At 48.3% G+C, this 15,715-nt stretch overlaps 1 protein-coding gene across 11 annotated transcripts in view; it reads right to left on the bottom strand.

The window, feature by feature from the left end:
• SLC7A1 (solute carrier family 7 member 1) overlaps positions 1-15,715 on the bottom strand; it is a 72,938-nt gene that overhangs the window by 19,513 nt on the left and 37,710 nt on the right. For all 11 annotated transcript variants that reach the window (XM_019666341.1, XM_019666347.1, XM_019666344.1 and 8 more), the window contains 3 exons: positions 5,756-6,138; positions 2,782-2,940; positions 926-1,100 (listed from right to left, as the gene is read on the bottom strand). In XM_019666341.1, coding sequence (XP_019521886.1) covers positions 926-1,100; positions 2,782-2,940; positions 5,756-6,125 — 704 coding nt within the window. In that variant the 5' untranslated portion in view covers positions 6,126-6,138. The remainder of the gene's footprint in view (positions 1-925; positions 1,101-2,781; positions 2,941-5,755; positions 6,139-15,715) is intronic.

The following is a 15,715-nucleotide window of genomic DNA, read 5'->3' as shown; positions in this document are numbered from 1 at the left end:
GGCCAGCAGCCGCAGTGAACGGCCGTCCAGAAGCCGGCGACTGATCTGCCTCGCCCGGGAAGAGCGCAATGATGGTGCCAGCTTGGGCCAGTGAAGCAATGTCCTCCACAACTAGACTGAAGAACAAAACGACAGCAACTTGTCTGTTCCCTTTCCCCCAATTCCCCAGTGCTGTTCCCATCCCCCCAATTCCCCAATAAAAATCTTAAAAAAAAAAAAAAGATAAAAAAGACACATTATAATTGTTTGGCTTTTGTGTCCTAGAAAATACAAGCTTGTCGGTGAGGATTCACTGAGAGGGCTGAAAAGGCAGAGTGGAGAGGTGGCCCGTCACCTGCCTCTAACCCTAGGTGTCCAGAGCTGGACACATCAGGGGGCTGGGGCCACTGTTCTTCAGGGCTGACACAACCCAAGTCAAGTGTGGGAGAAAGAGATTATTATAATCACATTTTGATACTTTAGTAATTCTGAAAACGTTTGAGGAAAGTTCTGCAGACTTCTCCTCCCTTCTGAGTTATTAAATAGGAAGGCATTTTAAAATAAAGTGCTATTACCATTGTATTACAGAGAAAATCTTTCCTGAACACAAACCTCAGAGGATGGTCATGAAAACAGATTATGAGAAAAAAGGGATTACTTAGTGAGTGTGACAGTGGTCCTCAGCTGTGTATGATTTTGGAATTAGAATGAAGATTCTGTTTTCCTCAATAGCTTCCATTGTCATACAATATTTTGTCTAAGTACAGGGAAATAAAACTTAAAATTTCAAACTAATAAAACAGTTTGAAAGGCTACTTCCCTTCCATAAGAAAACATTAACAAAATATTCAAATCACATTTTTTAAAAAAGCTCTATGGTTCTAGTCAATTACATCCCCCAAATACAGAAACTGTCACATGTGGAGGGACAGACGGAAGAACTCACTTGTTCAAGCAGAGGCTACCGGTGGCGTTCTGGAAATCCTCCTCCGTGAGCTGCCAGTTTTTAATCGATCCTTTCACAAATCCTGACACCATGATGAAGCCCAGGACTAGAACGTTGACACAAGTGAATATTTTGTTGACCATGGCTGACTCTTTCACACCAAGAGTTAAAAGTCCTGGGAATGTGTATAAGCAGGAAACTGAGTGTTAACCTCATACCAGGTAAGTTCTTCCTAGGACGGGGATAAGCGCGAGACAGTGACCTAAGAATTCAGGTGGCATCAAACCTCTGAAGACTTCTGTGAGCCTCTGGGGATGGGCTGAATTCATGATCTTTCTAAAGGCAGGGATCAAAACTAGCAGAGTCCTGGGTGTTTAATCCTATGGAGGACACCATTGGGGGCACCAGGAGACTGCAGACAGCAACACCACAGCCCACTGCCCCCTGGAGAAGGGATGAAGTAAGCGCCTGAACCAGCACTCTCCCCCTCGCTAAAGTAGGTGACTGAGAGCCACCCTGGGAGCAGGGTTTATTTTCTCCAAGGAAGAGACACTTTGCTCTGCTTCTGGGTAGAACGAGTTTTTCAGATGAGGAAATTATTCAGATTGCCTTGGGGTGGTAGCACTGTCAGCCGTGACAACTGTCTGTGGTTACGGAACCCACCATGTACAGTCCCAGCCCTGGACTCAATGCATGGCAAATGCTAAGCTGGACTCGTTCTAGCTCATAAACTCACATTAAAAAAAAAACCCAAAAAACACCGAGTGATAAAAACGCACAGGGGCCATGACAATACAGGATCACCTTGGGGTGAACGTGCCATCTGGGGACTTCTGTGGTAAACTCTCAGCTGGACAACAAAATGAGAGGAAGGAGAAGGGGCCCAGGGGATGCATGACCACCACTTGTGACTTGAGATCACCGCTTTGCTATGTATGTCTTTCATACACTTCGCAATCAAGAATGTTCCACATAACAGATTGAATTCTGAGAAGAGGACTCAGCAGCCCATCACAGGGAACACTACCTCACACTTGCTGTGTTTTCTTCCACGTCCCTCCCTCTCGTGTTTAGGGAAATCTGAGTGGTGCAAATTTAATTTCTGATACATGTTCCTGCCAACTGGACCAGAAATACTGCTGAGACTGGCCTGCGCAAAATGATTTCAATTACGCGGTGGACCAAACAAGACACATCTTTAAAACCCAAGCAATATTTTCTAACCTCAAGGGAGAATTTGTCTGCTCAGCTTAATGTTTATGTGAACCAAACTCCCACCCTAGTCACTGAGACTCGGATAAGTGTCAGTAAGAAGCAGCTGCCATCAGCTGCGTGCAAGCCACGTCTGGAATTTTTACATTCTGTACCCACAACTTTGTCGTGAACTTATTTACTTCAAGGGTGTTGGGAGGGCGGTTAGGTGTGAGAGCATCCCAGATGTCCCTGCCGCCCGAGGCTCCCGTAAGTCCCAGACAGAACTCCTTTCCCCATCTCCCTAACTGATGAGCGCCAACTTTTCTTTCCAAATGGTCACCGACCATTTGGGGTCAAGAGTTTGTATTCCTGGGTCACTTGTAAAAAACCCTGCAGATCTAACAAAATCATACTCCGCAGTCACATAAAACCCTGAGGGTCTCTTAACTAAATGACACTCAACCAGGCAGCTATTAAATAGGCCAACGCTATGTGAATCTATCAGAAGCTATTAAGACAAAAAACGGTGTCTGTATTATTTACAAAAAGAAAAAAAAGAAACTTGGTCGGGGGAGGAAAAGGAAGAAACAAGCTTAATAGGCGCCTATCCTGTATCTCGGGTGCTGCGCTCCAACTTGCTATCTCTCACGGTGCGGCTTTACCTGTTAGGATGAGAATTATAATCACAGCAAAGATGTCTGGGTTTTCGGCCAGTACTCCAGGGGCATGCAGAGCCATGTGTGTCCGCGAGAACTCCCCAATGGGTTTGCCAATCAGCTCGTCAAACGTTGCACTCCAGGCTCTCGCCACACTTGAAGTACCTGTCACAAACATACACATGAGGAAAGTGAAGGGAAACAATTGACAGAACATGTGTCATCAGGCTGGATGTTTATAGCATCCGTGCAGGATCACAGAGGGTACAGTGGCTTCTGCAGCAGCAGCCAGACCCCAACAAGTGCCACCTCAGGAGAGGGCCAGTTAGTGTTCACGGTGCAGTGAAAAGTACGAGAAGGCTTCTAGGGCCTGCACAGAGCTGCGTTTTCCACCAGTACCCATACCTACATCTGAGTAATAAAAGTTTTACAAAACAAGGTTACCACTTGAGAGGCACTCAGATAGTTTTTATTCAATTCTACCTATCTTATTTTCTTACAAAAAGCAATACAGGTGGCAAGCCATGAAACTGATTTCACGATGCACTCATGGGTTGCAGTGAGCAGTGTGACACCTTGCTCAGAAGTTCCTTTTCCAAGATCCTCCTGGCAACAGCGCTGACAGAACCTGCCTCCTGGTGAACACGGCCTCTCCCTGCAAGAGAGGACCAGGGACTGACTGGTCGCCTCAGCAACAGTCTCCTGTACACCCCAGTGCAGGCGTCAGCCACCTCTGCCACGTTGTACCTGACCCTCAGCTCACACCTACAGGTCCCCAAGTACCTGACCACAAAGCCTGGCTCTCTTCACTGTCCCCATACCAGTACCCCCACCACGAGGAATGCAAATGGAGGCAACAGCATTTGACTGTCCTCTCTCTCTCTGAATAGTCACTCCTTTTCCAGTGCTTTCTTAGGAAATGTCGTCAAAATTCCAGTACTCACACACAGCACTTCCCTTTCCTTTCACAGGGGGCCATGCCAGTGGCTGGTCTGGGTCACCCTCAGAGGTCTGCCAGAGGGATCTGCAGACTCCATCTTGCTATTGTGTCTCATGGTAAGTACTTTCCCAACAACTCAAAAAGTTAACCACATTTCTTCACTCTGAGCAGCCCGCCAATTAGAAAGTCTGTCCATAAAGGCCTCCACCCAGTGAAGAAACATGGTCTCCCCATCTCCCCTGAGGCCGTCAGTGCCGATGGGCCCCCAAACCCCACCCTGCTGTCTGGGAGGGGCTGCCCGGCCTCCCCCCTCCCTCTCGCTGAGTCGGCTTTACAGCCCATGCTGGCTGGAAGAGCCGCCTTCCCCAGCAGCTAAGGCTGAGTAGCACATGCAGTGGCACATGGTGACTCCCACAGGTCAGCAGCTCTGGCCAAAAAGCACCATCCGCGGGGCAGGGGCAGCAGGAGCTCAAGCTCACATGCGTGTTTTGTGCCCAGGAAAATCCTCTGGAAACGTAACAGCGCATTTCAAACAGCTGCTTTCCCACTGAGGGACATCGGCAGTGTTAGTGTGTGTGGTTGTGTGCCGAGAAAACCACTGTTACGAATTTTATTTTCGAACAGACACGGCACAGCTGAAAGGAAAGGGAAGGTGCCCACCTGGATGCATGGCAGTGGGCACCCCACACGGAGGCCAAGGGCCCGCTGCCCCGGCAGGCAGCACCACACATGACATTCCCGGGACCCACGGCTCAACACACCACACCCCACTGTCTCTTGCTAACATGACAAAAATCCGATAAAATATAAATGGAATGTTTAATGGTTATTTGTATTTCTACTTCTGTGAGCTGGCCATTCAAATCCGTTGGTTATTCTTTTATTCAGGTGTTTGTTTCTATATAACAGTATGCAATCATTAGGGACATAAGTACTAGGAAAAACAGTTAACACAGCGAGAAATGTTTATTATATATTGTTTTATAAATAAAGAGCATACTATATAAAAAAAAAGCATTTTAGTGCATAAAAATGTGAACGTGGTGAAATCCTAGACAGCAAACACTTCCGAACTCAGACTGTCTGTCCCACCACTGTGTCCCTGGGTGTGCAGTGAAATGCCTGGCACACAGCAAGTGCTCAACAAGTGTTTGTTGAGAGAATGAATAAATGAATGAATGAATGAATGAATGAAAATTAATTTCTCCAGGTTCTCAGGTTGCATAATTTCTGTTTTCTTCTTTGTGCTTTTCTTTCTTTTTCTTTTCTTTTTTTAAATTGGGGAATTGGGGGAGGTGAACAGTGTTGGGGAATTGGGGAGGGGGAATAGCCAAGTTGTTGTTCTTCAATCTTTGTTGTGGAGGGCACCAGTCGCCATCTGGCTTCCCGTTGGCAGCTTGTGGCCTCTAAGCTCAAGGTGCTGTGTTCAATCTTAGTTGCGGGTGGGCGTAGCCCACCACTGAACAGGCAGTCTTGCTGTTAGGAGCACGTGCTCTCACCAGTTGAGCCATCCTGCCACCTGTTGGCAGCTCAGTGGCAGCTCAGCTCTGGCACAACATCACTGGCTCATGTGGGAATTGAACCGGCGACCCTGTTGCTCAGAGCTCACACTCTTAAGCTAACTCTTAACCAACTGAGCCATTCGGCCAGCCCTGTGCTTTTCTATATTTCCCCCATTTCTCTGTGTCTGTGATGAATTTACTCTAGTAGTCAAAAATGAATACTAACTAAAAGAGACAAAATCCTTTTAAACTAATTAGAAACATCCCATCTCTCCTGTAATAAGAATGACCTTGTTGGCTTGGCTTGTCCCCATTAAAGGCCTGACATCCTTGACCATCAAAGTCCAGGGCACAGAACAGAGGGGTCAGTGAGCGGTGCCCACAAGGCTGCCTCTGCCTTCATAAAGGGACAAAGGAAGACGGACAGCAGTGAGGCGAGAGGGTGCTCCTGGGGAGGAGCTGGACTCGGCCTATTTGGGGAGCAAAGGGGCCATCCACCACGCTTGGGAGGCAGGAAGAACAGAAGAGGGGGACTCACCGATGATGTAGGACAGGATGAGGTTCCACCCGGTGATAAAAGCCCAGAGCTCCCCTACTGTGACGTAGCTGTACAGGTAGGCCGAGCCGGTCTTGGGGACGCGCGCACCAAACTCGCCATAGCAAAGGCCAGCCAGCACTGAGGCCAGCGCGGCGATCAGGAAGGAGATGACAATGGCAGGGCCTGCGTTCTCACGCGCCACAGCTCCGGCCAGGACGTACACGCCGGCACCCAGCGTGCTGCCCACGCCCAGCGCCACCAAGTCAAAGGTGTTCAGGCAGCGGGACAGCCGGCTGTCCTCCCGGTTGCAGTCTACCACCTTCCGCCTGAGCATCTGCTGGCCAACGTGGAGCAGCGCCTGGCAGCCCATTGTGCCGTCGAGTCTGCCAAAGAAAAAAAACAAGGGTGTCACACTACTGGCACTGCGTTCACCCTCGAACCCCTCTAATCTCCATTCAGACAGCGACAAGGTCCTTTATTGTCCCTTGCTGCTAAAATGTTTAAAATCTCAGAATTCCACCATCAGAACATTCACGCAGGACCCGCCCAGCCCGAGGCTGAGCCCCCATGCACAGAACCCCCAGGGCTGGTGCACTGGCTGCCTTCAACCCGAGTCTCAGCACCCACGTTTCTGTCAGTGCTTTACTGAAACCTTGTATGCAACAGAAACTATGCAGTACAGGAAACACAAATTAATGACACTGTTCCTGCCCTCAATAGTCATGCAATTTACCAAGAAAACAAGATGTTGTTCCAAGTATACTGTCAGGGGAGGCAAACTAAACCATATTGGAATTTAATTATTAAAACCCAAAAGCCTCCAACAGCAATGACAATGCTTTTTAGAACTTTCTGGGATCCTCTGAGGGCAAGGACCGAGGTGTTTCTACTTTTAAGTTAACAGAGAATTAGTCTCAGAACAGAAAAATATTGAATTATTACAAGTTAGGGCCTTTTGTAAGTATTACTCCTCCACGAAGCAGATTTTTCCTGGACCAAAATGTTGGCCCGATGTGTATACGATATACTCCTGAGTACATACTGAGAGAGGACTCATGTTCATGTATGGCTTATGTCATCCATCCTTCACATGGGGCATACCCCGTGAGGGCCCCAGGAAGCCACCCATCACAAACAGCACCCCAGGCCAGCATTTAAGTGGCTCTCCTGAAATGCACAGGCCGACCTTACTACGAGGCTCATTCCAAGGGGGGACTGCCATGAGCCCTTGGCCAGGATGGGCCAGCATCCACCTTCAAGGAGGTGGGACTAAACTGCCACCCTTAAGCGTGGGCTGCCCATAGTGACTTCCTTCCAACGAGAAAAAAAGTCACTTTACAGTAGAGAAACTATGGTCAACCTTAACAGTGATTCATGTGGTATGATGTGACGAGGGGCACTCCACCTGTGGCCCTCCTCCACCCACAGCCCCAGCCTCATCATGAGAAAACTGTCCAATGAATCACAGATGAGGGACATTCTACACAACACCTGACCAACACTTGTCAAAACGGTCAGTCATCAAACACAAGGAAAGTTCGAGAAACTGTCGTACACAAGAGGGGCCCGAGAAGCCATGACAACTAAATGTCATGTGGTATCCTGGATGGGACCCTGGAACAGAAAAAAGACTTGAGGGCAAAACTAAGGAAATCTGAATAAAGTTATCACTATTGGTTCATTCCTTGTAACTAACACACCAGTGGATGGAGGGTGCTAATAATGGGAGACTGGGTGTGGGGTGTATGGGAATTCTGCACTATGTTCACAATTTTTCCATAAATCAGAAACTGTTCTAAAATCGAGTTTGTTAAAACAAACAAACAAACAAAACCAACAACATGTGCAGAGAGAAGCTATCATTATGATTTTTGGCTACTGAAAGACAAAAATACCACTGATCGTTCATTTTTATCATCAACTGATACCTACTGACCTAGCTTGGCTGCAATGAAGTCACTGGAAAAGGGAAGTCTGCATGGAGATCGCAGATCTAGCCAAGTCCATACCTAACCACCTAGAACACTCGGCTGCCCACCATGTCCTCGCAGCCCCAGCCAGCAGCGCACAGGGCAGGCTGGCACCCGCCTGGCCCCAGGACAGGGCCCCTCTGCATGGATCATGTCACTGGCCATCTCCAGGTCATGGAGGAGCAGGGGTGGTCCTTTCTGCATTTTACCTGCTAGGCCAAAAGAGGATTATCACCCCATGTGGTCCCCTTTGGACAAACAAGAGGAAAAAGAACTCCAAGAGTCGTGTGTCCAACAAGATAACGGAGAGCTGAGGGAAGAGTGGGCCAAGACCTATCCAGGGCTCTGGCTTTACAGATGGGAAGGAAATGACCTCGCAGTGTCATAAGGTGCGAGGGAGTAGGGAGGAAACGAGGAAAGATGATTTATTTGTGGAGAAGGAAAATCAGACACGAGTTCTGATAGAGTGGAAGAAGGCAGATAGCAGGACAAGAGGAGAATAAGCACAGGGCTCGGGGGCTGCCCAGCTGCCATCTGTACCACCGGCCTGTTCTGGAAAGCTCTCGGGTCAAGAGCAGATTCTGGGGGAAAGCAGGTGTCCCAGTCCAGATGAGGGTTCTGAGTGGCTTGAGGGAGGCAGGTGTGTGAGTACCTGCCTGGGAGACCAGGCCTTGGGGGGTGGGGAGCCACAGAGCTGGACAGGGGTCATTCTCCTGGAATTGCCTTTTCTTTTCTTCCTTCTGGACTCAGCTGTACTTTTTCCAGTCAAGTTGAAAATCACAACAAAGTCATCAGCAAACAACTGCTTGGGTAACAAGTTAAAAGGGAAGATGTGACATTTCAACGCAACCCTTGGCAGACAAGGCTACGCTGGGGACGTGCAAAAATCGCTGTAAAGTAACTTCTCGACACCCCTTTTGGCAGGGAGCTTACAGGGAGATGGGGGTGAAAGCCCCCTATTACCTGCATTGTTTTCAGCTTGGTTGGCAGGTGTGACTGACATCCAGAGAGTGCCTGGCTGCTGCCATCCTCTCCTCGATGTAGTTTTCGGTTAATAAGCAATTCTCTCCCCCAAAACAATAAAAGCCAAGTGCAAGGTAAAGACAGTTCAATGGGATTTCCTCGCCAGGCCTCACAGAGTGAGTGAGCCAGGGGCCCAGGAGACCAAGCCAGCCATCCACCTCGGAAAGGGGTCACGCAGCAAGTAGCCAGGAGGCTCTGAATGCATTAGCTGGGAATTAGGTTGCTGTTTCTGACCGGGAGGAAAGTGTACCAGGGTCGATACCCACTTCTTCGAGGTTTTGACAGAAATCTTGGAAAAACGAGCCATCTTACTCCCTACACGTTTATTATTAGAGTGCTTACCTCAGATGATATCCTCCTAAAAAAGCTAAGAAAACCTGCCCCTTTCCCACAGAAGTTCTAAGTCCAAGTTTTTTCCTAGATCCCTATAGAACAATAGGAGTAAAATGATGTCAGAGATAAAGCCTTTTCTATGCTGTTTTGAAGGTTTCTGATAAAAGTGGGCGGGTGTGAATGGTACAATTTTTTTTCACTCTCCAATTTAATGCAAGTTCTATCGCTGAAAAAGTCCAGCTTAATGACTTGAGGGAAGGAGTGGAAGGGGGCTGACGTAGGCTGTTACATATACTAGGTTCATAAAATACCATTCTTTACATGAGTTGACAGTCTTTAGAATGGCCCAGGCCTGCTCCGGTGGGAACTATCTAGAATGCAATCTGTCCTTCCAACAGGATGTACACCGTGCTCTCCATCTCACCAGGCTAAAGGAAGCAGGGTGTTGCTCGGGTGCCAGCCTCATGGGACCCCACTAATGGCCAGGCACACACAGCCAACTAAGTCACTGCAGCTCCCTACAGCATGAGCAGCTGGCCTAGCACACAGCAGGCGTGGGGGTGGCTGGAGCTGCAATTTTAACAAAGAAGGAAGCAGAATGCTCATGGCTGAGTAATCAGCAACCAGGTGGCAGAAGGGGTCCAAAGAAAGCGCATTCCAGGAACTGGCCACTGTGGGGGAGGAGGAGACTCAGGACAAGGAAGAAAGCCTGTGTTAGAGGAAGTGTTCTCAAAGCTGGATTTCCACTTCCCCCAGATGCTAGGAGGCCCAGGTGCAAGGACTTAAATTTAATTAAGAAAAAACAAACTAGAGTGTAGAAGGAACTGGTAGACACTAAAAATGGGGACCCAAGAAGGAGCCATGGAATTGTGAAAGGAGGTAAGAAAATGACAGAACTGAACCAAAAGTATAGGAGTGGGAGGGTCAAAAATACAAAACAATGGTCAAGGTTTGGAGTCTGGTCAGGGGCAGGCTCACACCCACATGTCCCCACTGGGAGGCAAGCAGGAGTCCATCTGCCTCTAGTGAAATGGTGACTTGGGAACCTGCTATCTTTTAAAGCACCCCAGAGTCTATGTTTGTCTGACCCCAAGTAGCAAGAGACATGCTGAGGATGTAACTGCATTCCACCAAAATTCACTCATCTCACACCTGTACTAGACACAGCCAGGGTTTCAGCAAATGCATAAATCCACAGTCCTACCCCCAGGAAGCAGAGTGTCAGGGTGGGGAGGCTAACAGGGTGATGGAGCTCCATGGGGCAATGGTGAGACCAGGAGAAGGTGTAACTATCCGTCTCAGAGGCTACCACTTTCACGGGGAAAAAAGGTTAATTTCATCAAGTGAGGACAAAGGCATAAAGCCTGGGAATTTGCCAGGCACGTCTTTGCCTCTAGCCAGAGCCCTCAGCTATAAAGACACTTAGGCTTTTCTAAAATCCACAGCCTACAGGTAATGTGCTTTTCCCTGGCACAGGTGGGCACATGGTCCAACGTGATGGCGGAGCCTCACAGTGCCCACCATTTGTATTCAGCTTCACAAACTATTAAGTGTTCAGCTAATACTGCCTGCAGTCACCTAACTTGTAAGTAGTGGAGCCAGGATATGAAGCTAGGTCATCTAATTTCAGAAGTGCTATTCCACACCAGGTGCCAAACTGATTCAACTTTAACCAAGCTTATTCTCCTTGCAGCCTGACAATTCTTACTTTGTCACCCTGTCTGTAATCCTACAAATAAAAGATTGATGTGGGTTACTGAAAACCTCTTCCTGAATGCCAACACCCCTGTAAAAATTAAGCCAATTATTATTCACAAGGTGCACTGAACCGATGTAATGCACTCACGTCCCTCTAACACTGGCCAAGATCCACTGGCTTCGAGGCTATAGGACCTTTACGTGGGACTGAGAAAAAGTAGGTACAGTTGTCTCTCGATATCCAAGGCGGTTGGTTCCAGGCCCCCCCAGGATAACAAAATCCACAGATGCTCAAGTCTCTCATAAAATGGTGTAATATTTGCGTATAACCTACACACAGCCTTCCTATACTTGGAGTCACCTCTAGATTACTTATAACACCTAAGACAAGTAAATGCTATGGAAATAGTTGTTGCACTGTATTGTTTAGGGAATAATGACAAGGAAAAAGCCTGTACATGTCCAGTACTATGTAGTTACATAGCACACATCAGCGACAACGTAACTTTTGTTTTCAAATATTTTCAATCCTCAGTTGGTTAAGTCTGTAGGTATGGAAACTGTGGATATGGAGGGCCGGCTATAATTTGGGTGGCAGGACCCAACCAGGGCTTTGGCAGAGAGTTCTGGAAAGCATACAGAGAATAGAGGCTTGGAAAAGGTACGTGGAGGAGAGAGCTGGCCAGAACAGATGAAGTATATATTATGTTGGAGATATGTCTCTGATACAAAACGGGGGGGAAGCGTCAAAGCAGCATGTACAGTGTTCCTTAAAAATAATAACATATATGAATATAAGCGTACGTGAAGAACGGTCTAGAAGGAAAACTGAATAGGAGATTATGGGCATTTTTTTCTTTTCAGTCTTTTGACAATTTTTCTATGAGTGTGGACTACTTAATTAAAGGGAAGGAAATTTCTTTTAATGAAATGAACAAACAAGTGAAAAAAAGAAGGGAAGAGGGTCGGCCCACAAACAAGTTAAACGCACATCAAGGGTCTACCTAGAAGACATGGATAACTGGGACATGGCTTCATTTTGCTTTCTCTCTACCTTTGTACATGCTTAGAAATTTCCAAAAGTAAGTGTGAAAAGAAAGGAATTCATGTAGGGCTGACCCAGAAAACAATGAGGAAACTCCAGCACCCAGACCCACAGGCCAGGAGAGCCCCACAAAGCTGTAAGCCCTGGCTGCAGAGTAAAGTCTTTTATGTAGGATCAGGTGGAACCACATGAAATTGTAGCAATCCAGTTATTTTTACCTAGAAAAATGGCCCAGAGCAAAGGATCTGTACTGGGCAGTTGTGGTCTCACCTCTCCCAGGCCATGTCCCTAGATATCTCTCTGAGCCTAAATCTGTATCATCTGGGGAACGAGACTGAAATCAGAAAAGATCATGTGAGTGCCAATGACCTCTCACCTTTCAGCACAGTACACCCTAAAGGGATGGGGTGGGGAGGTGGGGGAACTAAATAAAGCATAGGCCCACTGAGCCGCAGGTGACACCCCTCAGACAGTGACAGGTGAGGCTGGAGAGCAGCTGTGTGGAGCAGGGCAGACGGGTCTCAAATGGCCAGCTGAGGGATTTGTACTTGACTCAGATGTGAAAACTTTATGCAAAGCAAGGGCATCAACAACATAGTATCGGGAGGACTGCCCTGGTCTTGTGATGGACAGACTGGAGGAGGAAATGGCATGGGCCTGCCAGGTGCTCGTGGCTCAGCCTTCTTTTTTGGGCAGCAAATCAATACGCTGGCCTTTGAGCATGGTATTTCAATCCAACTACAAAGCACCGTTTTGCAAAGTTACCTTCATATTTACCTGCCATTTGTTCCCAGTCCCTGTTTATTCCTCAAAGAGCCCTGAGAACACACCCATGGTTACCATGGGGATTATCTCCGTGGTGCTGTATCATGCACAGACAACCCCTAAGCAAGAAATGCCACATTTTATGATAGGTCTTGCTGTCCCATTTGTAACCGTACTTCATGGGTGGCCAAAATTCCAGACACTCACCCCCAAAGAAAAGCATCTGAAATCTGAAAGCAATGTCACAGCCTCCTGGCATGTTCACCACCTTGCCTGTCTTCAGTTCAGCAACTACCCACCATGTTTTTCCACTGGGACGTTCTCTTTTTATGTAATAAACTTGGAGGAAATGTCCTAGTCGGCAGTCACAGAACGATCTCTATTAAATAGGAGAATGGGATTCGATTTGTCTGAAATAACTTGAAGGCATCAGAAGCCAATGGCTAACAAGGGCCTGTGAGTACCCAGATGATCAAAGACCAGGAGAGGATGCACAGAGGGTGAGGCTGAAGCTACGGATGGACGAAGCAGCCCAGAGGGGTGGACAAATGTAGTTACTGCCACGAGACGAGAGCTGGGCGGTGGCAGCAAGTCAGCATGTCACATGGACCATATGTGCAGCATACTTCACAGGCAGTGCCACCTGCTCTGCTTTAATGGAAGGTTCCAGTGCAATACCCAAACACAGACTGTCACTACCGAATGCTCCCCAAACTTCACCCCAGAGCTCTCAATATGTCAACATTCAGTCAACTAGACTGCAGCTATCTGACATTTTCCCCTTTTCGGTTACTGCTTTACGACAAAAGGTTCCACCTTCAGACAGCACAGACTTCTGCTGTTTTCTAATGAGCTCCTAAAGGCTGAAAACAGACATTGCAACTTATGCCCATCCCCCCACCCCCCAAATGGCCTCTAGATGCCCCACTGCCACAGGAAAACCCATCTCTCCTCCTAGAAGTTCACTGACGAGGCAGTCACTTAAGACTTGGGCCACATTTTCCTACTCAAACAATGCAAAGCCACATTTGGGTTCTGATGTAGCTCACAGAAAGCAGGTTAACCCGCAAGTTCTGGAGCTGGGCACCCAGCAGGTAAGAGGGCATGAGCACAGCCACACTGGTGGGAAGGATAAAAGGATCCTGGAGTTACGATCCCTGAAAAGATTTAAAATCACGAGTCACTGTGGAAAAGGGAAGGAGCAGAACAATTTTCAGAAAAACGGACAGCAGATGGGAACCACTTTCAATCCCTCCTCTCAAGGAGCCCTCAGGAGAGGTGACCTGTGGAGCCCCACACCTCCTGGCGTGAGTGTGGATAGGGACTGGGACTTGCTGGGACAGAGGGGATGATGTCTCTCCTGTGACCACGTTAGGTCACAGAAGGCCCCACCCTGCTGGCTGACTGTCCTTGCTGACGTGATGAGGTCAGTGGCCATGCTGGTAAACTCATGTGGCAACAAGCTGCAGGTGGCCTCCGGGCCAGCCAGCAAGAGGCCGGGGCCCCAAGTCCGACTGCCACGGGAAACGGATTTGGCCAAGGACCCAGGGGAGCGTGGAAGCAGATTCCACCCCAGCCAAGCCTCCAGATGAGAACCCGGTCCCAGTCAGCACCTGACGGCAGCCTCGCGGGACACAGCACAGCACCAGCTACGCCGCACTCTGACTCCTGACCAGTGAAACTGAGAAAACAGGTGTGTGTTGTAGCTTCTAAGTGTGGAGTGATCTCTTATGACTAATCCATGGTCCCAGCAGTCAGGAGATAAGAGTTTGCATTCATTCTCTGAGCAAAAACACAGGGGCCCCAGCATTTCTTTAACCTCTGCGTCGACATTTGAGTTAATCTTTACTTCACCTGAAACCATTTTTTCTTGGTTAAGGCTGACTGGGAAGCAGTTCCCCCTTCTGGAAGAACGGCATACACCAAATGGCTATTATTTCATTTTTTAAAAATTGTGTATCTACCCTCTGCCACGCTTCTGCATTCTACAGTCTCTGCTCTCAAGGTGCTCACAGGCTGGACAGAAAGACACAAGCAACCATCCAGTTGGTCAACAAATACTTACCTCACAGCCCCTGCATGCCGCCCCCTTCTAAGTGCTCAGGAAACAGGGAGCCAACAGGGCCCCCAACGCCTCGGCTGGAGGAGACAGTGCGATCACCCAAAGAGCACACACAAGTGTGGCAAGACGGAAAGGCCTCCAGGAGATGCAACATTTCTGTCACTTGGTCTGTATCTCTTCACCCAAGAAGGGGTGACATCGCGGTTGTGTCCAGTAGGTTGTGGAGTCCCCTGATTTAGGCACAGTTTAGGACCTGTGCCCGAGGACCTAAAGCCACCAAGGGCTTCCCCACGCATTTTGTCCTAGAGCTGTTCACCCCGAGACGGAACAGTCTGATTGAGGCTTTTCACTCAGACACAAACACTCACCCCCCGCCAGGCCTGTTGTTAGGTAATAGAGAGGTTCCAAAATAGTCTGTTATGCCAGCCACAGTGCATCTGCCTGTTGCAGTAGCAGGAGGAAGGCGGCAGAATGAACTCACTCTAAGCACTTTTACTAACTAACCACTAGAAAAAGAAGGAAAGAAAAGAATATTCGAGGCTTACAGTGGCTCTTGCCACTCCATGGAGTCCCTTCCCACTTGCCCTCTGGCAAGAGCCTAATTTTCCTGTCTTTGGCAAAGTACACCTGGTAACGCTGCACCTTTGCTTCTGACATTTACAAGGTTGCAGCAGCCTGGAACATTACTTACAGCCGTAACCACCCTCCACCCCGCCCTCAGAACTAGGAGCTCCAGGGGCCCCTCCTCCTTCCTTCCATTTCAAGGCAGCTGCTCAGGGATGCTGACCGTGTGGCAAAGGTCACTGGCTAGATCCCCCACAAAGTCCTGCTGATGAAAGACTGCGTGGGCTGCTGATCCCCACTGTGTGTGCACTCCTATTACGGCTGGACGCTCGGAACTAAGACCATGGACGGCCCCTGGGGACTGTAAGAATGTCAACAAGAAGGCGAAAAGTCAGGTGGGGTTCTTGAGACAAACACACACTCACACTCTGAAAAACAACAATTTTTTTTTATAAATAAAACAGTGACAATGACGAATTCTATGTGGTAAACTCTTTTTT

Source organism: Hipposideros armiger, unplaced genomic scaffold (assembly GCF_001890085.2).
Source record: "Hipposideros armiger isolate ML-2016 unplaced genomic scaffold, ASM189008v1 scaffold_467, whole genome shotgun sequence".
Classification (NCBI taxonomy): domain Eukaryota; kingdom Metazoa; phylum Chordata; class Mammalia; order Chiroptera; family Hipposideridae; genus Hipposideros; species Hipposideros armiger.
This window is presented reverse-complemented; position numbering and strand designations above follow the sequence as displayed.